Here is a 27,463-nt window from a genome sequence, read left to right on the forward strand (position 1 = left end):
CCTTTTAGGTTCTACCACAAAATGATGTCAATCACCTTTATAGGTAAAATCTTCCCAAATGTCATTTAATGTGTCTCAGGTGCTGAGATGCTGAGCCAATGGGCAGACTTCACCAGCAGTCAAATTCATAGACTAATAGTGAATGGAGGGCCTGGGGTTGTAGCTCAGTGGTAGAGTGCTTGTCTAACATGTGAGGCACTGGGTTTGATTCTCAGCACTGCATACAAATAAATAAAATAAAGGTCCATCAAAAACTAAAAAAAAAAAATTTAAAAATTAGGCAAAAGCTTAAAAAAATAGTAGTGAATAGAATCTCAGGGTTGAGAAAGACCTTAGAGGCAACTGGTCCAACTTCCTTTTTTTTTGAGAGAGAGAGAGAGAGAGAGAGTGAGTTAGTTAGTTTTAATATTTATTTTTTAGTTATCGGCGGACACAACATCTTTTTTTTTTTTTTTTTTGTATGTGGTGCTGAGGATCGAACCCTGGCCGCACGGCCAGACGAGCGCACTACCGCTTGAGCCACATCCCCAGCCCAACTGGTCCAACTTCTTAATAACTGCATGTTGGACTCCTAGCTGTTTAATCAAACGTACCCCAGTCTTATGTAACTCATACTGAAATTCCACCCCTACAAGTTCTCAGATCTAAGTGGAATTCTACCTCATTCACAGAGCCTCAATGCAGGTCTGTACCCAATTCCCTTTAGTCTCTCTTGGTATTACTGTGTTCTTTTTAAATAGCTGTCATCTGTCCACTCAATAAATAGTTGTTGAGTATCTCTGCCAGGTGCCAGATGCTGTGTTAAGCCTTGGCTCATTCCACCTGTAAATCTGCAAACCAAGACTCCCTCCCTCTCTTTCAGCTTTCCGAAAATTTTTAACACAAAGTTTCACCAGCACTAAATTCATGTTTGTTGAATGTGACCCTGTCTATATATCTCTGGTTTTAAAAATTTTCCTTTAGTAAATATTGTTCTGATAGCAGTTGTATGGCCATGGAAGTAGTGGAGAGTAGACTGGAGATTGTTCATTTTATAATTGAAGGGTCTGACAGCTCTAATTAGGATTTTGAAGTTTTCTTCTCTGTGTTAATTGTCTTTAGGAGAGCCACATATTCCAGGCACTGTGACTCATATATTTAGTGAAACACTCGATGAATATTGAAACTGAAGAGAGACAATTCTTATTCTATAGCATAAAATAAAAGAGCCATTTCCCCTTTCAATTTTAGAGCTACTTATAACAGAAGGTACTCCTGTTGATGATGCTCATACAGAAAACCAACTAGAGGAGACAAAGGTGGAAGAGCCAGCAGATGCCACCCTTTTGGACAACATGCTTTCCTTGTTATATTCATTCTTGCTTTATTTCACTAAGATGGTAAGTTTGACATAATTTCTTCAATTAGAATGTTGATTATTTATTAGTTTTTAAGTGGTTTCTGGTCATGAAGTGAAGAACTTAAAATGTCTTTATGAAAATGACTCCTGACCCTTTGAGTAGATAGCTCCTAAAACAAAAGCCATAGCAGTGTGGCTTAATGGCTACTTAGTTTAGCATATGAGGAAGATTTGCTGTCTACCAAGGCTGGACATTTGTACACCTGTAAAAACTTGGTTCTTCCCCTCAGAACCTTTCATTCTGGCAGGGAGATAATAGCATTCACTTGAAACACAGTAAGATAATGGCAGAAAGAGAGGTATTTATTTGATGGTAGAACATTATTGCCCATAAATGCATTTATTATGGTTGGAATGGTGATCAATAAGGTCAGAAAGTAGTTGAGATGTGTTTGAAGCACAGGCAAAGGGCAAACAGGAGTGTGTCATGTGGTTTGTTGTTGATTAGACAGGCTGGGGTGGAGGATGGTGGGGGAAGCTGGCAGTCAGAAGAAATGTGTTCAGAGAAATGGAAACATGAAGAAAAGCATATTTGGGGAGGCCAGGAGAATGTGAATAGTTGGTGTTGTATAAAGTGTGAAGTTGGAGGGGGATGGTCTGTTGGAGAGGCCAGCAAATCTTAAAGGAAGTCATGAGCCAAAGTAGCATTAGACCATTAATAGTGGGGATCCTTAGAAAGTTTTAAGAATGAAAGGAATTAGGTTAGATCTGTTTCTTAGAAAGAGTCACTTAAGGCTGACCTTTCTAAAGAAAATCATGATCCAAACAAGACATTTAATCTGTCTAGAAGCTTATCTAAGCATTTTAGGACTTACCTCCCCCTCATGGTATTTGTTGATATTTGACTTTTAGAGTTTAATTATAGGAATGAGAAAGCTTTTAGAGATTGGAGGATAAGATGGTCCTAGGGCCATTGTGACAGTAATCCTTCTCAACTGAAGTTGTTTCCTGTAGGTTGTGTTATTTCAAGACTTGTGTAAGAAAAGTGATGTTGTTATTTTCCTTGTAAAATGTATAGATTTTGAAGCCAGGTAGATCTGGTTTCAAATCCCAAGGTTATCATTTAGAAGTTTGGGCAAATAACTAAACTTTTGAATATCAGATTCCCCATCTGAAAAATGTAGATAATGCTTACTCCAATCATAATAATTAAATGATTTGACAAGGTAAAGTGTCTGGTGAGGTGTCTGGCATTTTGTAGGGTTTTACCCCCACGTACCCCCTAATTCTCATGTAGGCAGTCAGAGGTGGTATAAAGACAATGAATACCTGGGGAGGAAAGACCACCAGGGTGGAAAAGATGTGATGGGGAGAAATGAATCATTTTTCAGTTGGCTCCATGTTTGTTCATGGTGGTGGCAGCCACCTGGGTAAGGAGTATGTACAAGCCAGGCAGTTAGAATAATGATATTTCCAGTGATTAAAGCCCAGTCTTCCACAGTCATAATTTGATTATCAGAATGAATCAACATCACTTGGAAAGTTTACAGCCTCACGATATGGGAAGGATTTCTTTATTCATTTTTTAGATATGCACAGAGCCCTCCTCTAGGTCTAGGTCGGGGTACACGAATGTGGTGCAGGTATGGTCAGTGATTTTGCGGTGATAGGTAAGACATTGATGTGAGTGGCAAAGAAGAGGCACAATGTTACGAGACTGATTTGAAAGGATCCTTCAAAACGGCATTTTGATGGCCCAGTATGTACAGGACATTGTGCGAGGACTAAAAGAGTCTAACAGGTGTAAGGCATGATTGTGATTTTTGAATGCCTTAAGAAAAGGACTTAACAAATATATGCAAAAATTATGAACAAGTCAATGTAAAATCTTTTTTTTTTTTTTTACACATGAAACATCAACTTACTTATTAATTTACATTTAAGTGCTAATTTTCTCAACATTTAAAAATTAAAGCATTATAATTATACATAGTAGTTGGGTTTAACCTGACACAATCATATGTGCATGGAATTTGATTTGTGTTCATGTTCCCCCTTTTTTCCCTCTTCTCCCCCATACCCCTTTTTCTACTCTACTCACCTTCTGTTCCCTCATCTATTTATTTATTTATTTATTTATTATTTTTTTTTATTCAAAACATTACAAAGATTTCAGAATCATATCGGTTACACATCCACATTTTTACATAATACCATAATAGTAACTGTTGTATTCTGCTACCTTTCCTATCCTCTACTATCCCCCCTCCCCTCCCCTCCCATCTTCTCTCTCTAATGTAAAATCTTAAACAAGTAGTATGATATCTGATAGGACTGGAGAGTAATAGGCTCTGATGTGTTTGGGAGATGTGCACCAATCAGATTCATTGATCAATGGAATCTTATTAGAATCATAGTGTTAGAAGAAACCTTGGAAGGCTGTTAGTCTAGTTTCTCACTCATTGCTGTAATTTTTTTTTAAACATTTTATTGGGGGTTAACTGATAAGGAGACAGGAGGCATGCTCAAATCCATCTCCCATTGGCCATTTTTTTTTAAAGAGAGAGAGAGAGAGAATTTTGAATATTTATTTTTAGTTTTCGGCGGACACAACATCTTTGTATGTTGTACTGAGGATCGAACCCGGGCCGCACGCATGCCAGTCGAGCGCGCTACCGCTTGAGCCACATCCCCAGCCCCATCATTGCTGTAATTTTCTTTACTGTGGCCCTGACGAGTAGTTATGAGGCCTGTACACCAGTATTTCCTTGCTTGAGTCACTCTCTTACAAGGCTATATGTTCTTCTGTTGTCTAGTTCATCCTTGTATTGACTCCAAATTTTCCTCCACATGATTTCCTCTATAAAATTGAATTCTTTTCTACATAGAAATCCTTTAAATATTTGAAGTTATATCTTAATTTAAAAATTATTTTTAGTATTTTTATCATGGAAACTTTCAAATAAGAGTAGAGATAATAGTAGGGGACTATAGGTAACCATAACATACTGTACATTTCAGAATACTAGAAGAAAAGATTGTGAAAGTTTTACCATAAATGATGTTTGAGGAGGTAGATATATTTAACCTGATTTAAACGTTACATAGTGTATACATGCATCAAAATGTCATGTTACCTACTTCAATAATTATAATGTTTATTTCTATGTACTAATTAAAAAATAAATTTAATTAGAAAAGCTTTAAAGAAAAGCATAGAGAATAGTATAATGAACCCACGGGCCATCACCCAACTTAACAGTAATTCCTTGATAGCCAATATCAGTGAGTTTTTTTTTTTAATTTGTTCTAATTGGTTATACATGATAGCAGAATGCATTTCGATTCATTGTACATAAATGGAACAAAACTTTTCCTAGTTGTACACAACACGTGTAGTAGTCCTACATGTACCTCTGGTAATGAGGTTCATCTCATTCCACCATCTTCCCTATCATTATGCCCTCTTTCCTGTCCTAACTCCCCTTTGCCCAATCAAAGTTCCTCCATTCTTTCCATGCCCCTTGCCACCCACCTCACCCCCATTATGGGTCAGCATCCACTTTCAGAGAGAACATACAGCTTTTGGTTTTGGGGATTGGCTTACTTCCCTTAGCCTGATATTCCCATTCACCCGCAGATGCCATAATTTTTTTCTCTTTTGATGCTATAAGTAACATTCCTTTTGTATATGTACCACAGTTTCTTTATCCATTCATCTGTTGAAGGGTTGTTTCCACAAAACTATGGAATGCTTCACAAATGTGGGTGTCATCCTTGCTCAGGGACCATGCTAATTTTTTTCTGTATTGTCCCAATTATAGTATATGTGCTGCCAAAACAATCACACTCTGAGTTTTACCCATGTAAAAACTACCATAATCAAGATATAGAACAGTTTTTTCACTAGAAAAGGGGTTTCCTTGGCATCCTTCCCAGTGAGTTCCTTCACCACCTGTTCCAGGCAACCACTGATAACTTTTTTTTTAAAACTATAGATTCATTTTTCCTACAGTACTATTTCATAAATATGCCCCTATAAGTGGACTCATATCTAGGAGTGCAATTGCCTCCTATGTTTAATGTATGTTTTTATCTTATGTGATACTGTCAAGCCATGCTAAAAAATGACCACAATCATTTTATACTTCCACCAGCAATTTAGGAGACTTCCACTTGACTTCATCTTCACTAGCACTTTGGCCATTCTAGTGGGTATGTCTTTGTGAGTTTATTTTCTGATAATTAATGATATTGAGTGAACTTTTTTTTTCAGATAGGGTCTCACTAACTTGCTTAGGCTCTTGATAAGTTGCCAGCCTCAAACTTGGGATCCTCCTACCTCAACCTTCTGAGTTGCTGGGATTACAGACATGTGCCATCATGCCTGGATCAAATACTTCTTCATGAGCTTGTTGGCCATGCTGTTTTTGTATGTCAACTCTCTCTGGCTAGCTGGAATCCAGACTTCTCCCAGCTCAGTGCCAACTGTGGGATTGGTTAGCTTATAGTTGTTCTTGGCCCTCGCAGGTACTGCTTAGAATGTAGCCCCAAACTGAAGACCACCTCCATGCAGATTTCTGGAACTCTTTTTCTGTGGCTCCCATCTTTCTGGTAGTTTTCTCTACATGTTTTTGGCTGCTTAATCTCCTGGAACTCTGGTCTCTTTCTCCTCAGTGAGACTGTTAATCTCCATTTGGGTCCCCCTTCCCAAACTGAGGTCTAGAGGGTGCCTCAAGGTAGAATGCTCACCTATTTGTTCTCCTGCTCTTAGGGGTGACAGTTGCATGTCCCTTGTGGCTTTCTATCTGAAAAATAGCTGTTTAAAAATATATTTTGACTGGGCATGGTGGCACATGCCTTAATATCCTAGTGGCTCGGGAGGCTGAGAGAGGATCACGAGTTCAAAGCCAGCCTTAGCAAAAGTGAGGTTCTAAGTAACTCAGTGAGACCCTGTCTCTAAATAAAATACAAAATGGGGCTGAGACTGGGGATGTGGCTCAGTGATCAAGTGCTCTTGAGTTCAATCCCTGGTACCAAAAATATATATATATATATTCCAACTTTCTGGTTGCTTTCAGTGGGAGAACAAGTCTCATATAAGTTACTATCTATTGATTTCTCCTTTTGTTGTAACTTTTTGCAATAATTGAAAAAAAATACGTTTGTGGGACTTCTAGGATATATTGTAGTTTTGGTGAATAAATGACAATCCCCCTGGTACAACAATTTAACCTGTTTTCTCTATTGCCTTTTTTTTTTTTTTGGTAGTTCTGGGGATTGAACCTCGGGCTTTATGCATTCTAGGCAAGTGCTGAGCTAACAACCTCAGCCTCTCTCTGTTGGTTTATATTTCTTGGAAATTGGTAGTCAGGTTTAGGTTCAATTCTGTTTCTTATGAAAACTTAATAGGAAATATTGCATTGACATATGCATGTTCTCTCCTTTGATGTTGACTACTAGTCAACAGTGACGTTGGTGAGATTTGCTAATATATTATAGGTTGCAAAATAGCAATGGTCGGAGTTGCTGGGATTTTTCTTTCTTCATTTAAAGGCTGGGATGCCTACACAAATAAAAATTTGATTATTCTTTTTTTGGGGGGGGGTACTGGGGATTAAACTCAGGAGCACTTGGCTAGTGAGCCATATCCCCAGCCCTATTTTGTATTTTATTTATATACAGTGTTTCACTGAGTTGCTTAGCAATTCCCTTTTGCTGAGGCTGACTTTGAACTTGCTATCCTCCCTCCTCAGCCTCCCTGGCTACTGGGATTACAAGTGTGTGCCACGGCACCTGGCTATGATTGATTATTCTTTACACAGGTATTTGGTTTGTATAGTTAAGGCAGGAGATAAATGTTTGTTTCCCTTTCTTCATTTAAACACTTTTCAGAATAGTAAGGTATTCTTCTAGCTTATCAAATGATACCCAAAGGGGCTTGAAATCTTTTTATTATTTCATTGTTTTTATTTGTTGCCATAAAATTAATTAGTTCTTTCATATATTTAAGTTTTTGTCTTAAATGAATTTTTTAAATTATAAAAACCAGGTTATCTAAGAGAAAATAATGATCCAGAGGGATTCTAGCCAGGTGTTAGACAATGTGATGATATAGGGCCTGTTAAAAACTGGAAATGTATGCTCAATTTAAAGTATTTAGATTCAGGCGGGGTTGTGGTTCAGTGGTAGAGCGCTTGCCTAGCATGCATGAGGCACAGGGTTAGGGTTAGGGTTAGGGTTAGGGTTAGGGTCAAGGTTAGGGTTAAGGTTAGGGGTTCGATCCTTAGCACCATATAAAAACAAAATAATTTGTCCACCTGAAACTAAAGATACATAAATAAAATTTTTAAAAAAGTATTTAGATTCATTATACTTGAAAACACTGCAAGTGAACAAAAAATATGAGACTGCCAGTATCCTTTCTCTTGAAGAAACTATTGGAAAATATTGAGGAGGTGGATTTCTGGCGAGGAGGTTGGTTTAGAATTGCCATGATTCTTTGTGACTGTTTTGTTATAAATTTAAGGTATCCCATTTCTTCTAATTTGTCTGTTTCAGCTGTTTACTACATTGCCTGATGAGTATCAACCTGGGGCTGATTTTTATGGACTACCATGGGAGCCTGTAGTTTTCACTGTTTTCTTTGGATTGGTATCCTTTGTCATTTTCTTTTGGAGAACTGTTCTTGTTGTGAGTAAATTAACTTACTTATACCTTAGCACATAAGCACAAGGATTATTTTATATAGTCACTGCACCCCCCACTTTTTTTCCTTTTCAGTTGCTAAAACACAAATTAGTGGTTTAAGTCAAACTAACCTTATAAAATAATTTAGTGTGGGTGCAGTTGGTAGAACTGGTAATTCTTACAGCCATCCTGACCAGTAGTTTCATACATATCAGAAGTCTTAAAAGTGGGATAAAAGATGGGATAAGTTAGATAAATATCCTTTTATGTAGCATATATGTCTAGTAATCTATATTAAAGAAATAACTATGCTTTGAAGATTTTGGTAATGTTTTTCAGTGGAACAGTGTATTAGATTGAAGACTTAGCACAACATAATTCATTTAGGGGTTATTGTATGTTTGCTTAATGGAATAGTAGGCAGATTTATCTATTTCAAAGCTTTGAGGTACAGAAAATGCTCACAATTAAATGTGAAGTGGAAAAAAAGCAGAAACTAAGATTTAAATGTTGATGAACTGTATGTTAATATAAACACATATAAACAGGGGGAAATGCTACAAAGAAATACAGTAAAATGAGAAAAAGGAGATGAGATAATTTTTCCAGTCTTTTATATATATTTTTCCCAGATTTTATGATTTGATCATATGTTCAGAAAATACCTTTTTATTTGGAAGTATAGATTATGTGTTGTCCAAAAATCCATTAAATGTTTTGTTCATTAAGTCTTTTTTTTTCTGAGCAGAATTAGTCTATCTCTGTGTATGTGTGTACACATTTGTATAAGCGTATATATATATAAGCTTATACATACTTATGTTTGTACTGTAGGTCATTCTGTTTCATAGTTATTTAACATAATTGGAAGAAAATTATTTTAGGTAAATGGACTTTGCATATGAAAAGCCTAACAGTTAAAGAGGCCAAAAGCATTGGATATAAATCTTTTCAAATCTGAGTATTCTTTTTCTGATTTCTTAATTATATCAGACATATCATTGTTAAGATAAGTTTCCTCTCCTTGTACAATTGAGTGTAAAATCTCTTAAAAAGTGTTCCCTTCTTAAATAGAAGAATCATTTGCCTGGATTCCTGTGAGGAATTTTCACAGTTCAGTCTCATTGAACTTTTTCTCAGCTAAAAGAAAAAAGGAAATCGAAGGATAAAGAGAAGGGAAAAACATGAAAACACTTTATATTTCTCTCTTGTTTCTCATTTCAAGAACCCCGGGACCTGTTTCTCTTTTCACTAGGTTATGTGGGATCTGGTTCCTTGTTGTTGCTCCTCAGTTTCAGCATTTGACTTTGGAGCTTTAGTCTCTTCCTTAGATGACTGCTTTGATGACACTTCCCATTTTCCTCTGTTGTCATTTTGAGTAAAAGGTTAGCAACGCTATGACATTAAAGAAATGCCATTTCTTTCTGTGTTGGAGTTTTCTGAATGCAATTTCCTATTACGAAGATCCCATGGATGATCCATGGACACATCTGAGTATCCCATCACCATTTATAACATTTGAAAGGACAAGTATATGCTAAGTTACAAAGAAATTTAGTGATGTTTTTAAAAAATTTCTGCTTAGGTTTTATTATCAGGCAGTTTATTGCTGTCTTTAGGAAATGATTGTTTTTGTCCTTTCCAGAATATGTTAATTGTCATTTCTCTTGTTGCTTGTGCATTTTCTTCTAGCAGTCTTCCCTTTCAGATTTCTTGATATATATTTAGTGGTTTGTAGAAATAAGATGATGTAGCCTCTTAGTTTCTAAATTCAGCCAATAGCCAAATTTAAATTGGAGTTCTAAGATGTTTTCTGGTGAGTGAAAGTGGCATATCTTAGTACAAAGATTATGCCTTTCATATTGTTTCCTCAGATTCCTTTTGAATAGTCATTGTTTCTAGACTTTATCCTGGTTATTTAGAATTCTCAAGTAAATGATTTTGAGTACACACACACACACACACATACACACACATCTTTACTGTGAAATAAGGTACATATCTTAGTGTTTTTATGTCAGAGCCTATTTATGAAATATCACTATCAATTAAATTTTAAATGCTTGTTAACCTTTACTTATTTTTAATCCTATAAATTTATTATCCTGAACCAGAATGTTATTAAATTCTCACTTGGTTATGATTCTGACTGTTGTTTTAGGAATGCTGTTTCTATTGAGCAGATGTTTGACATCAAATTTAATCTTTTTTCTCACTTCTAGGTAAAAGATAGAGTATATCAAGGTAAATTTTTAGGTTTCTTAAACTTGTATTGTATTGGTGTTTGATGTGTGTTTAATGTATGTTAGAAGTAGATACAGTGACTTTTAATGTCTATTACTTTTTTACCTCCTGAAAATTTTACTATTCCTAGGTTGCTAGCATGGATAATAGAGTAGATGATGATGGTTCCAACTCTGAGATAGGAGATAAAGAGGAGGAACAAATTGTGGATAGGGAGATGATAAGTTTTAATTTGGGGCAGATTAACTTTGAATATTGATGTAATGCAGATGTATTACATTTGAAGAGTATTTCTATGCTAATGATTTAATCATGCATTAAGTAATTGAGTAGATAATTTAAAGAATGGTAATGTGAATCAGTATGCTTTCATTTCTGTTTTTCTTTGCAAAGAATTAAATGATTCCATTTTCTGAAAAGAAAGTGTTTTGAGAAGGGAGGAATATCAAGCTACAACACTTTACTGTATTTCCCATCTGTGAAATAAGCTTAAATTGAAATATCATTTTGGATGGGAGGGGTACCTGGGATTGAACTCTGGGGCACTCTACTGAGCCACATCCCCAACCCCCTATATTTAGAGACCAAGTCTCACTTAGTAGCTTAGTGTCTCGCTATTGCTGAGGCTGGCTTTGAACTTGGGATCCTTGTAGCTCAGCCTCCTGAGCCACTGGGATTACAGGTGTGCACCACCGCGCCCAGCAAAATATCATTGTTCTTATATTTTTCTTAAATTTTAATAATTTTATACTCTTATTGCTAATAAGCATAGATTGCTTTTTAAAAGCATAATAATTATGCTAAGAAGTATTTCCTCATAGTACCATATAACATGTCTTTGCTTTTAGTAGATTGAGTAATTGAATTTCATTTAGTGATTGTAATAATCTTGTGTATTTCCCCCTTTTAGTCACTGAACAGCAAATTTCCCAAAAGATAATCAATTTCATGAAAGAAAATGAAGAACTGATACACAAATTTTCAAAGTATGAAGAGAAGGTATAATTATTTTTTTGTTTCTTTCTCCCTTGGTTCTAGCTTGAATCATTTCTACCTGTTTTAATTTAAAAATTGTATTTTAAAATTTTTGTTTCATTATTTCCTACAAATCATCCAAATTCTAAGCAGTCATATGTATTAAGTACTGCTTTCTTCTGGAAAGGGTCACTTGTCTGGAAGTAACTTGTATAATAGCACTATAATTTGTGTATCTTAATTCTGAATGCTTTATTTACATAGATGAAGGAATCAAAGAAACAGGTTCAAGAAACCATGAAACAAAATATGATTCTTTCTGATGAAGCAACTAAATATAAGGTAAAAATCCCTTCTTTGGGGGGAATTACATTCTAAACTCAAAAGTAAATGTAATGAGTGAGTAATCTTGACACCTTTTTCCCCAGGATAAAATAAAGCTTCTTGAAAAAGCTAAAGAATTTCTGGATGAGAGAACTAAAACTCTTCATGTTATGTTAGAATCTGAAAGAGAACAGAAAGCTAAGAATCACGACTGGGTAAGAGTTTTGCTGCTAAGTGTTCCTGTAATTTGGCTTTTGAAATATTTTGTAAAATTGGTTAAGTTGAACTTAGTCTAGCTGTTAACTAAAGTAAGATTAGGAGTCAAGGAAGTTGAACCCACTTCTGTGCCCATTTTGTGGAACTTTTAAGTACTGATACAACAAATTATTTTTATGGGCCTAGGAAATATTTTTATTCTCAACCTTGGATAATTTTCATATTGCTTTGCTCTGCCCTTGGAAACATGCATATCAACTAAAAAACTATTGTCCAATTGAACAGTATTTGTTTACTTTTTACTTGAAAGAGTAATGAATTAATCAATTTTCTGTACTTAAAAAAATTTTACTTACATATTTCATTTTCAATTTCTATAAGTTTCTGTAATTACATAAAAGTTGCAAAAGATAGTAGAGAGTGTGTTCTGAAATATCCTACCCCCAAGTAAGCTTGATCACCTAGCTGAGGTAGTATTTATCAGATTTCTCCACTGTAAAAATTCTTTCCAATCCTTTTCATATTATATTCTTTGGAAGTTACCATGCACAGCCCACAGTTAAAGTATGAAGAGTTACGAGCTCAGGATGCAGCTCATGGTAGAGCACTTGCCTAGCATGCATGAGGCCCAGGATTCAATCCCAGGCATTGCAAACAAAGATTGCAGAGTTATGTCCACTTCCTTAAGGAGCGAATATCTTTATAAATTTTGGGGAATTCTTCTGTATGTGAGATTAGTCTATTCTCCCTTAAATTTTATCATTTTTTACTTCAAATGAGAAAAATTTAAAAATGATCTTGGGAAATTGTTTTCTCTATCACTAGAAAAAAAATTACTAATTTGAACTGGTTTATTTGAAACAGTAATTAATTAATTTTCTGTGCTTTAAAACATTTTATTATTGCATTATGATTTTCTATACTTTGATCTTTTTTTTCTGGTTATCTCATAAACAGTAAGGTTGTGGATGCCATGAAATATTTATGACTTCATTTTCCCTCATCTCTTTCAGTTCTTGATTTTTTGCTTAGTCCAAAGCTGGATCCCCTGCATTTACCTGAAATGTAATGGGATGGCTTCACAAATACTTTATTGTGTTTATCTTTTTTAGTATATATATGTGTGTACACACACACACACACACACACACACACACACACACACACACACATATCAGTATTTCTACTGAAATCCTAATGCATATTTTGTGTTCTGTTTTCACCTGGCAGATAATGGAAAATAAGAAATCTATAGAGAAGCTTGAAGATGTCATTTCAGTGAATACTTCTGAACTTTCAGAGGTAAAGCTGCCAACTCTTGCTAACGGGATATTAATACCCGTTAATATAAATTTTTGTTGCGGACCAAAAATTTGAAGTGTGCTAAAATGTGCAAAAAATGAGAACTGTATGATGTCTGGTTTGGGAACGTATAACTTTGTTTTTTCTTTGGAATTAATTCACTAACTGTAGTGTTTTGCATTAGCTTCAAATTGTCCTTAATGAAGCTAAGCTTCATGAAGAGAAGGTGAAGTTGGAATGCTGTCAGCTTCAGAAAGAAAATACCATGCTTACGAAAATGAAAGAGCAGGTAAAGAAAATTTGATGTCATACATAATGTAAACTAGAGAAGTGAATATCATTATCTTGTATCTTTCTTGGATCTGTTTCTGAGGTAAGAAATATTCATGTAGGACCTTTTCTAGATATGCAAAGTTTAAACATGCTCCCTAAATTGAGTGCATATATATGTTCTCCATCTGTTTTGGATTTTTGGATTATTGCTTTTCTTATCAAATGTCAATCAGTTATTAACTTGCATAGCCTCAAAGAAACTTTTTAAACCAGAAAATTAAGTATTTTATGATCCTCTTTTGAGTAGTTACTGATTCACCGGCCAAGGGAAGATTACATGATAAGGAGTCTAAATTTAGGAGACAGTCATATGTGCCCAGCCATTCCTGCTGGAGGTAAATTATTTGAATTGGCAGCAATTTTCTGGGGAATGCAATAAACAGTGTCAACTTCCTGAGAGCTCTGATGTTCTTACTGCAGCTGTGAGAGTTGGGGCCACTCGGCCCTCTTCCTTAACCAAGGTCTCAACCCCCTCGATTGAGGCAGGCCACCGAGGAGTATGGTTCTCTATTTCTTTTTCTAAGTCTTGTAGTCCTGATGTATCCAGTGCAGAGACCCCTCCCTAACCCACAGGAATTCATGTGTTTTGACTTTTCAGTTGCAGCAGGAAGTCAAAGACTGGTGTACATCACACGCTGAGCTCAGTGAACACATCAAATCATTTGAGAAGACCCAGAAAGATTTACTTGTAGATCTTAATCACAAAGATGATACTATTAATGTAAGTTTATTCTCCAAATACATGTTTCATCTCATGAATTCTCCTGAAATCTTCTGAATTAAAATCGAGAGTCTTCCAACCTTTTGCTTCTTTTCTAGGCTTTGACTAATTATATCATACAGTTGAATCGGTTACAATGTGAATCTAAATCTGAGGATCAAAATAGAGTAGATGAGTCAGATGAATTAACCAACGGAGAGGTAGCAGGTAAGATCAATCTCAGGGAGGTTGAATCCTTTTTTTGCTTTCCTGTCTTTAATTAAGTATTTATACAGATGCCACTTTTCAGCTGGCTGATTTTCTTCTTAAGCTTCAGGGTTGTAGACACATATCACTGGATCTATAGATATGTCTGTTGCATTGGCAGAGGTGGGTTGCTGGGGTATAATGTAGCAATAGGCATGTGAAGAACACTGACTTTTTCTATCCCATTGAAAACTAGTAAGTACACTACAGCTACAATAGTCACATCCTATACAATACTTAGAGTATTGAACATTGTACAGTAAGAGAAATTTATTTCTTAACTTATGCAGATGATAGTTGATTTTGATACTCATCATCTCTATGGCTCTGTGGTTTTAAGGTCCACAGTCAGTCTTAAGAGTCCAGAGGTAGTTGGAACCATAAACTAAGGCTGTGAGAACAGAGGCTAGAGACTATCAGAAAGCTAGAGAGAGGGAGTGTAACAGTGTTTACTGATGAGGAAAATATTTCCAGATGTTTTCTCCCAAGTTGGATATTGCTTACATAGCAAGTATTTCAAACCACACCTGGTAGTAGATTCAGGGAGAAAATAGAGGATTGAATCTTTCTAAATAAGACACTTACTTGCCCAGGTGAAGATAGATCTGAGAGAGAAGAAAAGCTTTTATCTTACAAGAATAGCATAGATAACATTTTAGTTGTGCAAACTAGAAATTCACCTTTTTTTTGTTTTGTTTTTAAGACAGACACAGTACTTTTATTTATTTTTATGCTGAGGATCAAACTCAGTGCCTCACACATGCTAGGTGAGCACTCTACCACTGAGCCACAACCCCAGCCTGAAATTCACCTCTCTCTCTTTTTTTTTTTTTTAAATCTAAGCTTGCAATTCTCTTAAAAGTCATTAGTCTAATCAGTTTGGTTATTTAATTGATTTTTTTTTCTTCTGGTGTTTGAACACAATCATTATTTAGTTTGGGGAAGTTAGGAGAATATAGAGTTAAAAGTAAGGAAACAAAAAGCTAAAGTCTTTTGTTTTTTAGGTGATCAGAATAAGAAGATCAAAGATCAAATTAAGCAGATGATGGATGTCTCTCGGGTATACTTCTTTGTAAGAGTCCCATAGTGCCTGTGAATTCTTCCTGTGCCTCACTTTTAAGAATACCTCTCTTTTCTGCAATTTTTAGACACAAACTACAATATCAGTAGTTGAAGAGGATCTAAAACTTTTACAACTTAAGCTAAGAGCCTCGATGTCCACAAAATGTAATCTAGAAGGTGGGTTCTTCTTGAGAAGAAATTGCCATGTTGGAAAGACTTAAAATTTTATTGGAAAGATAAAGAACGGCTTCTGGCTTTCATGCTTCTTACTTTTCTTGGCACTACTCCCTCAAACAAGTTCTTAAGTCCTTGTACACATATAGAGATAAGCTTTTTTATCCTTTACAGACCAAATAAAGAAATTAGAAGGTGACTGCAATTCACTACAGTCTTCTAAAGTTGGACTGGAAGAGGAATGCAAAACTCTAAGGCAGAAAGTGGAGATTTTAAATGAACGCTACCAGAAAAATGAGATGGCACTACAAAAGTAAGATTTTCATTGTTTGTTATTGTTATCACTGTGTGAACTAATAGATAATTTTATCTTTTCTTAAGATTATTTACAATTTCTTCTAGTTGTAATAAGTAGAGATTTGTCTTTTTTCCTTTGTGTTTTGTTTCCTATAAGTTGCATTTTTCTTTCCATCGTCATCGTTATAGTTGGAACCATAAACTAAGGCTGTGAAGACATCGTAATCAATTGTCAAATTCATATGAAGGCAGGAAGTGGTAAAATGGTATTAACAGTCACTGATGTGGAAATACCTCTCAAAGTTCTAGACCCTTTCTATGATCCCCCTATTTATTTTAATTACCTTTCATTGTGATCAGTTATGTAATTCTAATGTTTTGAACTTGTATCTCTAACTCTGGACCTTTAAAAATACTGAGTGATTTGGAATGACATGTTTTAGTAGAATAAAAACTTCAAAAAGGAATAATATTTACTTATTGATGGTACAAGTTTTGGACTTGAATATCTCAGATGTTCACACAAAATGGAACTGTGGCAAGGACCTTAGGAGTTATGATTACAGAAGTACTTGTTTGGAGTATATATTTATATATTAATCTTCTTAGTGTGGAGCTAGTTATTTTTTGAAAGTTCATTTGAAGTTTTTAATCCACAAAAAACTTGAATTCTCTAAAAATAGGTTGTGTCAGATATTATTTGTTTGCACCTGATTTTACTCTTCGGTATATATATATATATATCTTGTAAAGCAAAGACAGAACTTCTTACAGACCTAACTATTTTTAGGTACTTTGACTTCTGTTGCCTAATTAATGCATTAAATATTGAAACCTTTCCATTAACTTTTCTAAAATTCTGTGATCTCCAATTGACCTTTTTAGAATCTCAAATTTTTGTTCAGGACAGTTCTAAATTCCTGGCCTGTTTCAAAGAAACGTTTCTCATTTTATCACTTTTTTTAAAAAGAACACTTGTTGTCTCTGTCCCTACTAGTAATCTGAATGACCTAAATGGCAATTAATTTTCTTTGTAATGCAATTAAATTGTAGCACTATTTTTCTCAACTCCTCCAAAATTCATTCAGTCATCATCTGTGGTTTGTACTCTTTTTACTCATCCCCAGGTACTATGTTAGTTCATGCCTCTGTCATCTTTTCTATTTCTAACCTAGATCATCTGTCTTCATTCTCCATTTTTTATATTTGTATATAACTTATTTCAAATTCTTAGTAGTTTTCTCTATAGCCGCTTGAGTGGACTTTCTAAAATATAAGTCTGTCCATGTCAATATGTGCCTGTGGTTTATGAAGAATTTGCTTTCTATTTGATGACCTGTTCTTTTTTTCTTCCTTGTATCTTTTTAATAGTTTAAATATGTTTAATTATTTTCCTCATCCCCTGTATAAGCTTGATGTAATCATAAATTATAATGGAATTATATTTATATAATTATAATTTTATTCATCTTCTCATAATTTAAAGGCCATGGTATATATTCTGGATTTAATAAAAACCTGACACAGATTAATAGGTTTATTATTTTTTTATGGGCTTTAAGTAGCTCCTGAATCAGATAACTGTTGTGGCATTATATGTTAGTACTTCATATACTGTGAACTCCACAAGACATTCATTCAATTTATACACATATTTAAAGTTTCTATAGTTCTGCATTCTACACTGTTGGTTTCTTATTTGAAATTATTTTCATTCTATTTGAACATTGTCCTTTAATGATAGATTTGATTAATGTATCAAAGGTAGTACAAGGATAAACAGAGAATAGTATTTTATCCACTAAATATTGCTACCTTTATAATCTGTATTAGATTGACATGAACTTCATGATTAGAGTTAAAACCAGTTTCCATTTTTAAAGGATCTTTCTTTTGGCTACTGAATTTTGACTGTTACTTAGTTTTAGCAATTTAAAAATATCCAATTAATTACCATCTGTTTTAAATTTTTTCTTTAAGGAGTCCATTATCATTGTTGTTTGGTCTTATCCCTCCCCTAGTTTCTGTAGTCCTTTCTCTGTTTTTTTAACAGTTGTATTGGGAAGTGCCTAGGTGTAGTTTTCCCCACCCTACCCACTTTTCCTCTTGCAGTTATGTTGCTTAGGACCATTAAACACTTCTTGAATTTTCGAGTCTTTTTCTAAATGTTGATTTTACCTCATTCTCTCTTCTGATTATAATAATGCATATTAGAATTTGATTTCCCCTGCCTCCTACATTCTGGATTTACTTCTTCTGGATATTTTCTTCTGACCTGTCTTAAAAGCGCTAGGATTTATTTTACTTCCCAAATCTGCTGCTAAAATCATTCATTGAGTTTAGGATTTTAAAAAATTCAGGGTTTAAAATATTATTTTAGTTGTAGATGGACACAATATTTTATTTTTTATAGGATTTTTTAAGAGAGAGAGAAAGAGAATTTTAATATTTGTTTTTTAGTTTTTGGCAGACACAACATCTTTGTTTGCATGGGGTGCTGAGGATTGAACCCGGGCCGCACGCATGCCAGGCGAGCACGCTATCGCTTGAGCCACATCCCCAGCCCGACAAATATTTTATTTATTTTATGTGGTGTTGAGGACTGATCCCAGTGCCCCACACATGTGGGGCCTGTGCTTCACCACTGAGCCACAACCCCAGTCCTATTTCGGTACTACAGCTCAAACCCAGGACCTTGAGCCATGTGCTCTACTATTGAGCTACCGCCCCAGACTCCTTGCTCTTTCTCATAAGGGACTAGGGTCTTACTGCTTTCCAAGCTATCTTTAATCTCATAATTCTGCCTCTGCCTCCTGAGTATCTTCGACTGTAGGTAGGTCACCACACCCAACTATTTCTTGGTTTTATAGTTTCTAATCCTTTGACAAAATTCATCATCTTTTTTTTTTTCTCTTTTGTGGTGCTGGGGTTTGAACCCAGAGCCTTGTGCATGCAAGGCAGCACTCTACCAACTAAACTATATTCCCAGCCCTGAAATTCATAATCTTGACTTTACTTTTTTGAGTATATAAAGCACAGTGATTTTAAAACATGTGCGGATAACCCCATTAGCTGGTTTCCTTTTCTGTGTGATTTTTTTCTCACAGAATTTTGTCTTATGGAGTGCCTGGTCAGTTTTGATTGGCCAACATTGTTGTGATAATTATAGATGAAATTTGAGGACTAAGACGAAGTTATCTTCTTATAGAAAAGTGTTGAGGTTACTTGAGTAAGATTGTCACTTTAAACTTAGTCAGCAATTAAGATAATTCAAAAATGACTTGTCTTTTCAATGTTTCAGTATTGTTCCTTTTGGATTTTTTGCCTGTTCATCACTTAAGTGTGCAGTACTTTCTAATCTACACTCAAAGACTAGGGCTTTTATTAAGGGTCCCTTTATTGGTAGCCTCTTTTTTCCTCTAAGCCCAGGAATTTAATGAAGGCTTGGTTCAGACTCATATCTTTGTGTTATCTTTAATAGGAGAAAAGTACCTTAAAGTGCCAGCCTTACTTGTAATTCTGAGATTCCTTTTTCTAATGGATCTTGGCCACATACATATATCTTCACTGACTTTTTAGCTTGGATCCCTTCAAACACAATTTTATATTCTTATAAAGATATTTTGATTGTTCTTAGTGCTCTCAGACTAACTCTTTGATAATTGGAAACAAAATTCTCTCTGTCCTTCAAGATTCAGTTTTCTCCATATTCCTTCTTAAGCCACTGGGAAAAATTATTATATTCATTTAGGCATCATTTATACCTGAAACAGTGAGCTCTTTTATTCTTTAGCATCTTACAAGGTAACTAGTATATTATAGCCACTCATAAAATACTTGCTGAAGAATTAAATGAGAAGCTATATAAGAATATATAATCCCCTTTTTCTATTTGGTATCAGTAATCCTTTTTTACTGTAATTCTTCTGATTTATGGAAAATTAAGTTTCAAGTTAATTATCTTTTGAATTGGAACTATGGCTAAAGTAGTACAAGGATAGCAGAAAATAGTATTTTTTAAATCATTAAATGTGGCTACCTTTGTGTCAGTAGATGAACATCTTGAGTTTCATGATCAGAGTTAAAACTTGTCAGTAGATAATACTCTGATAGTGGGTCAGTTTGGCTTCTTTTTCTGGTTGATAGACATTATCAAAACTCAGATTTGTCTTTTTACTTAATTTACAATTCTTTTGAAATAGATATCTAAAGTGTGAAAAATGTTCTGTGGTTAATTGCATAGCTAAAAGACATATTCTAGAAGATTTTTTCTTTGACTAAATATATCCTTATTATGGTACCAGTCTTGGATTGAGAAAAGAGTTCCTCCATGACAAAGATATACTTAGTGTCCTACCCATGGCAGAAACGAGAAAAGAATTATCCCCTGCTTTATCCTAATATGTTTAATTATGTTAGGTTGATCAGTCCTGATCTTCCACATTGAAGTAAAGTGAGTTTTTATTATCTTACACACAGGAGACTTGCCCTTGGGGCACATGTTGTTTTCACATTTATTTTATTTACTGGTAAGTAGAGAATTAAGAGGAGAAGTTAGAAAATGTAAGTGATTTGCCAGAGTTTGATTTATGAAATTGCAGGTTTGAATTCCTATTTTATGTGCCTAAGCATTTTATAGAATTGTGGGAAGTGATATTCACAAAGAGAAACTTTTGATTTGATAACTGGCTTTATTTTAGGAAACTGAGTCAAGAAGAATGTGAGAGACTAGAAAAAGAGCAGCAGCTGTCAGCTGCAGATGAAAAGGTGGTTTCCGCTGTACAGGAAGTTAAAAATTACAAGTGAGTTCAGTTTCTAAAGGAGGGTGTCAATGTCTAATGAATTAGTGTTAGCTTTCTTTTTAATCATTTTTTTTACATTATGTAGATAGAAGAAAATAGCATGGAAGTATAAATAACGAGAGGATATGAACACATTCAATTCACACAGGAGAAAAAATAAATTTCAACTTAACAAATGAAAAATGTTAACAAAAATTTACTTGTACCCAATGGGCAAGACCATAAGGAACTTGGTCAACGCAAACAGTTCTGGGGGTTTTGTATGTTGTACTAATTCTTTAAGAAATCAGTTTGCTGTGTGTTATATCAAGACCCACAAAAGTGTGGCATTTGATAGACCTTGGAAATCTTCTATGGATATAATTTGAAAAAAAGAAAAAAAGTTTTAAGGAGGAAGATATTTCTAGCAGAATTACTTGAGAACACACTGATGAACAGTTAAGGAAATTATAATTTATCAATTCAGAATCTCTAGCAATTAAATGATAAAGAAGTTATTAGTATTAGGTTTTCATTTTATTTATTTATTTTTGGTGCTTTACTACTAAGCTACATCCTTAGACCTTTTTTTTTACATTGAGACAGGGTCTCAGTTGCATAGGTTCCCACTTAATTGCTGAGACTGACCTCGAACTTGTGATCCTCCTGCCTCAGCTTCCCAATCATTGGGATTACTGGCATGTGGCATTGCACCTGGCCTGTAGTATTAGTTTTGATCACACTGGATTCATATAACTATAGAAATGTTTTTCTTATGTATGATAAAAGTCTTTAAAAGTATAGCTGATGGAATAAAGGGAAAATGGTCAGAATGTTTCAAATTTTATTCAATTGTTGTAATACTTAGGCGGAGAATTGAAGAGATGGAAGAAGAATTACAGAAAACCGAGCGCTCATTTAAAAACCAGGTAGTAATTAATACTGTCCTGTAGTTGCAGAATTCTTTGATATCTAATACAGACAATTATAGGCTATTATAATGAATCCCTAAAAACATTTTTTAATGTGTTGTCTTTTTCAGATTGCTATACATGAGAAGAAAGCTCATGATAATTGGGTAAGATTTTTTTTTCCCCTTTTCTTTATTTTTTGCATAGCCTACCGCAACTGAATTTGAATATTTTCTCTTTAATAGCTCAAAGCTCGTTCTGCAGAAAGAGCTATAGCTGAAGAGAAAAGGGAAGCTGCTAATTTGAGACAGAAGTATGTGATTTTTGGTATCTTACTGTATGTTTTATAGTGTTTTAAGGTTATGCTAGATATTATCTATGATTGCTGTTTCATAATTCAGCCCATTCTTTCTCAATATTCAAGACTACTGGAAATGACCCAAAAGATGGCAATGCGGCAAGATGAACCTGTCATTGTAAAACCAGGGCCGGGGAGACCAAATTTACAAAATCCTCCTCGGAGAGGTAGGGGGCACTTTGTAAAAGGAGCTATTTTATTTCTTGGTGCAGAATGTATGTAAATTACTTTATATTTCTGTGTGTAATGGTTATGAAATAATCTGAATGATTTGCTAAAGCGGGAGGTGTGGGGGTTGGTGTCAGGGAGAAGGCTGCCTTAAAGTAGTAACACGGCATTGTTGTCTTTAGGTCCACTGAGCCATAATGGCTATTTTGGTCCATCCCCCGTGAGTGGTGGAGAATGTTCCCCTCCACTGACAGCAGAGCCAGCTGGGAGACCTCCTTCTGCTACTCTTAATCAAAGAGATATGCCTAGAAATGGATTTGGTGAGCATTCACATGTTGCTTTATAGTAAACTGCTTCAAGGTTTTGGGTTTTTTTCCCTTTTGAATATTCTAATGAAAACATAGAATTTGGGCCTGTACAATATATAGAAGATAATTTCTTACTTTATCTTTGTGAATGTTTTCTGTAAAATCTGTTCTAGAATAGAAAACATTTATTTTTTTTCCTGGAGGTCCCTGTATTGTTTTTTTTTTTTTTAAATTTTACACTGTGAAGTGTAAACCTTTATCTTTAAATTAAATCTCTATGGTGTTCCTTTCCCAAATATTATAAAAGTAGCCTTAAACTTTATGTAGCATACATATTTCCAATATGAAATACTGAGTCTTATTTCCAATTCTAAATAGGACTGTAGTCTTGGTAAGATTGGAAGTCAGGTTATACAGACTAAAGAAAAGCCAACCTACACATACTTCAAGTCTGTAGCTTAAAGTTTAGGACCAGTACGTGTTAATTTGCTGTTCTATCAACCCAAGGCAGTTCTTTATTTTACTTAAATCTCTTCATAAATTGTGATTTCCGTATTGGGCAACCCATTTTTTTTTTTAAATATTTTTCATTGTAGATGGTGTGGTGCTGAGAATCAAACCCAGTGCCTCACACATGCTAGGCAAACACTCTACAATTGAGCTACGACCCCAACCCCTGGGCAACCCATTTTTAATGTTGCTTTCTAGTTATTGTTGCACCCTGACCTGTCCACCAGTAATTTATTTCTTCTGAAAAATACATACAAGGGCTCTGATATTTCTTTCCCAAGGGTCAATGGATGGACCTTTACCTCGTACTCAATGGTCTTCTGAGGCATCTGGGAATCCCGTTGCCTCTGGTAAAGAGACCAAGAAATTTCAAAGAATCTGTAATTGTGGATGCAGGATTTTTATTCTTTTCATGTTAGAATAAGTCTTAATCCATTCTTTGATCTCTAACAGACCCAGGATGTGGTCCAGCTCACATGAACAGCAGCTCCAGAAGTTCTTCTCCAGCTAAGGTGACAGATGAGGGCAAGGTAAGTTCTGTAGTTACTGTGAATCACGTGGTCGTGCAGGAACATGTTGCTTTCCTACAGTATTTGCTCTTTGCTTTATCTTTTTTTGTGTTCTATTTGTACTATCCCATTTGTTTTTTAAAAAGCAAACTGTTCCCCAAGAACCTGAGACCCGCTCAGTTTCTACCATTACTTCTTTGACTGAGCATCCAGTTGGAGTAAGTACTTAGAGGTTGAGAACTGAATTGGGTTTTATTCTGTGCATTTCTGGGAAGGATATTCAGAGCATGACACTTATCTTGTTTGCTTTAAACTGCATGCAATATTGAGCCTCCTTTTTTCCTTAACTTGGAAATGTGGCTTAAGTGTGTACAACTATAATGAACTACAGAATGTGAAAAGTTATCACTCTAACTTTATATGGTGTTTTGTGTTGAATGTTCTAAGACAAAGTAAATTCATTATCAATTGTATAATTCATCATTTTTATTTTTGTTTGGAAGAATGCTATTTAAGAATTCCTCCATTTGTGCAAACCCTATTTTGAGTGATTTGAATTAGATTGGTATCAGATTTTCTGAAAGTGAAATACTGTTTCAGTGCAACAATGATAATCTGAAATGACCTCTTGAGCCAGTCCCAAGCAATGGTCTCATTTGTTCACATAAGTGCATTCTCTTGTAACTGTGTTGCTATTATATCTGGTAGGTCTTCTGCAGCTCTATAATAAAATAAAATTTTAATTGTTTAGTTTCAAACCCACTACTCATAGGAAATGATAAATCAATATCTCAAATGGTGTACAGTAAATGAAAGTAAATATTAAAGCCTTGTCTTCCTAATTTGTGTATATAGCATTGTGTTGGAAAATACTTCTCAAGTTCCAGTGTATACATATTCCAGGAATATACATCTCTGGAGCAATCTAAGGGCAGCTTAGATAAGACCCCCAAACCCCTTTGTAGTAGAAGATTTAAAAGAGAGCAAAGACCCGTTGTTAGAGAGGAGTAGAGGCGGGAAAAGCATGGCTTGGAGGCAAACCTAGGATTGAGATCCTTTAATATGCAGTGTGGCCTTCAACAAATTATGATAATCCATTTGCTTTTGTTCCCTCTTATTTAAAACAAGACAGTCTACTTAAAGATCTCAGAGGTTGAATAATATATGAAAGACTTACTGAAGATACTCTGAATAGTAGCTATTATTACATGGGTAGAGAATGGATTTTTCATTTTATTCTGTTCTTAATATGGAAGTAATGAGCTATTGTGATGAAAGGGAAGTGATGGAGGGGGTCTCCCTTTGAAATAGGTTGTAGTGAATACAGCATGACATACTGGTCAGAAATCACCTCTGTTAATAACCTCTGCCAGTCCTCTTGCCTTTCCCTTTCCTGTGCAGATATAATCAGTAACAAACTGCTCCCTCTTGTGGAATCCTTCTAACTTCTGTAAGCTGTCAGTGGGAATACACAGGAGGGGTGGGTAGAGTTTTGTTGCACTGATGGTGTTCTCTGGACAGGTGCCTGTTTTGGGTTTTAGCTTTTATCGGTGTTGGTACTTTGTCTTAATACATAGGAATTTTAAAACTTTTAACTGCTTTCAAATCTTAAATTGCAGGTTAATATGGCTATGAAAGGGCCCCCTCCTTTCTCAGGGGTACCCTTCATGGGCCCCCCTATGGGACCCCCGATGGGACGGCCTCCACCACCTCCCTTTTGGTATGGACCGCCATTTCAGCTTGGTGGGCCTTTTGGGCCTCGGCCAATTCCTCCACCATTTGGTATGATGATCTGAACAGTAGTGATTGACTTATAAATCACATTCATCTTTCATTTCTATTGCTTGCTAAAACAGTTGGTTGCTATCTCAGGTCTTAACAATGAAAGGATACAGCTGAGTACATTTTAACTTTTCCTCTAGTTTTCTGGGACATATGGGACACTATATAATCTTATACTGAGATAGGCAATAGCTATCTCATAGACAAGGATAAGGGGCTATATAGAGAAAAGCCAGATATATTACTTCTGCAGATGTTTGTTGAAAATGTGTTGATATGCACTGCAATAGATGGAAAGGTGGATGAGACACATGCCATAACTTAAAATTTTGTCACAGATATGAAAATCCTATAACATAAAGTTTGTAATCACCCATAATGGAAGCATAAGCAGTAGGTTATAGAATATAGAAAAGGAAAAGTCAAACCCTCCTTACCTTGAGAAAAGTCAGAGGGAAGTGTTAAAGAGGAAGATTTAACAGTGACCTAATAAATGTTGCTGATTTAATTAGGTGGCTGTGGAAGGCCCTTTCCAGGAGGGCATGCACCTTGATTCTGATGGCATGTGTAAAGTCCATGCTGAAATACTTCATGAATTTTTAATAGATACAGTAATAAATAGTGGGATTTCCTTTTATCAAAATTTCTTTGATGTAGTAAAGTTCTTATTTCATAGTCTATCATCTTGTCATGGTAATATAGTACTTCCAAATATAAATGGAGCTCTTGTGAGATAGAAATAATTCTGCAATTATATAGTAGGGAAAGAAAAAAGATAAGCCTGGAGCTAGGTAGAGCCATGTTTAAATCCTTAATATGTTGCTTCATGGCTGGTTGGCCAGGCTATAACCTAAATTTGTTCCATTTCAGTTTGCCTCATCTGGCAAGTCAGGATGTTCACCAGTTGATGTTCTAGGCTTGGGAGAAATTAAAGACTATATTAACATACTTGAAATCACCCAAGTTCAGAAATTTCTGGGTATTTACATAACTTCCTTTTTATTTTCCAGGTCCTGATATGCGTCCACCAATAGGCTTCAGAGAATATGCACCAGGTGTTCCACCTGGACAACGGGATTTGCTTTTTGACCCTCGTGATTTTTTTCCAGGACCTGCACCATTTAGACCTTTAGGCTCATTTGGCCCAAGAGAGTACTTCATTCCTGGTGCCCCATTACCACCTCCAACTCATGGTCCCCAAGACTATGGGCCACCACCTGCTGCAAAAGACTTAATGTCTTCAGGCTTTAAAGATGAACCTCCACCTACACCCGATTCTCAGAGTAGTGAGGGCTGTTCACAGGCCTTAAAACAGGGCCCATAAAATTAACCTCTGACACTTAGTCAGAAAGTGGACTATGAACTATTCATTGTGTTGAAGGATTATTGGCTTCAAAATATAAAAGTTTATTTTAAATGGTTTATGTTTTTAGAATGAAGCTGCCTTGGCGCAGTATACATTTGGAGCCAAAATATTTTCCCCCTAAATATCCCCCACTTAAACTAGAGTATCCTTACAACTTTAAAATGTGCAATAAGGAATACCTTTGTTTTAGTTAATGTAGCATGTACAATTGCTAAATGATTTAGAATGTCATAATTACGGACATTTCCTGTGGAAATGCTTTAAGAACATGTATTTCCATTATCCTATTTTTAGTGTATTCCAGATGATAACAGAGAAATGGTGTTTTATAAGCTTGATTTTTCTCTTTAAATATCTGTTCGCAGAGACTGTTACGCTAAAAATGTTTACTCAAAGATTATAAACTTCATTTTCCTTCTTGCTGAAGTTCTTTGTTGTAATAGTTCATAAAAAATTGTTTATTAATATTTCCTAAGTGTCTGTTGATTCATTGGATCGTCATGAGACTTTGTGCCATTGGGGAAGCATGTAAACTCACTCTCAGACCTGAAAATGGTGACTTGGTAGCATATTTCCTGTTGCTCACTGGAGTTGACCAAGGCTGGACCTTGGTCAACTGTGGACTTATACAGAGGAATTTCTTTTACTTGTGAGAAGTCTTGTGGCTCTATTTTTGTAGCACATTCATGTACTTTTTTCTAACCACTGTCCATGTGAGAATGGTTTTCTGAGAATGAGTTTACATTAGTAGCAAGAGTTGTTTGACCTGAAGTTCTACTGCTTTTGCCATTATTGCATTATAACAGTAAAATATAGGGTGGTATGTTGTGTCTATAAAAAATAAGGA

At 35.2% G+C, this 27,463-nt stretch overlaps 1 protein-coding gene and 1 non-coding gene across 2 annotated transcripts; one reads left to right on the forward strand and one right to left on the reverse strand.

Moving 5' to 3' along the window:
• The first annotated feature begins 1,319 nt into the window (after nt 1-1,319).
• On the forward strand, nt 1,320-26,974 carry LOC143388080 (transport and Golgi organization protein 1 homolog). Its single transcript, XM_076842067.2, has 24 exons — nt 1,320-1,379; nt 7,901-8,032; nt 10,252-10,273; nt 11,184-11,272; nt 11,513-11,590; nt 11,677-11,787; nt 13,019-13,090; nt 13,275-13,379; nt 14,022-14,144; nt 14,243-14,351; nt 15,395-15,450; nt 15,539-15,629; nt 15,801-15,939; nt 20,624-20,725; nt 21,573-21,633; nt 21,747-21,782; nt 21,861-21,928; nt 22,040-22,140; nt 22,324-22,461; nt 23,241-23,309; nt 23,413-23,489; nt 23,615-23,686; nt 25,088-25,250; nt 26,261-26,974. The coding sequence occupies exons 1-24, from the start codon at nt 1,335-1,337 to the stop codon at nt 26,572-26,574; spliced, it is 2,373 nt and encodes a 790-aa protein (XP_076698182.2). The 5' UTR covers nt 1,320-1,334; the 3' UTR covers nt 26,575-26,974.
• Nucleotides 5,080-5,187, reverse strand: LOC143389896 (U6 spliceosomal RNA). The gene has a single exon (XR_013090184.2). It is a non-coding gene; the product is annotated as a U6 spliceosomal RNA (small nuclear RNA).
• Nucleotides 26,975-27,463: the final 489 nt, after the last annotated feature.

The sequence above is a fragment of the Callospermophilus lateralis genome, unplaced genomic scaffold (genome assembly GCF_048772815.1).
Source record: "Callospermophilus lateralis isolate mCalLat2 unplaced genomic scaffold, mCalLat2.hap1 Scaffold_52, whole genome shotgun sequence".
Lineage (NCBI taxonomy): Eukaryota > Metazoa > Chordata > Mammalia > Rodentia > Sciuridae > Callospermophilus > Callospermophilus lateralis.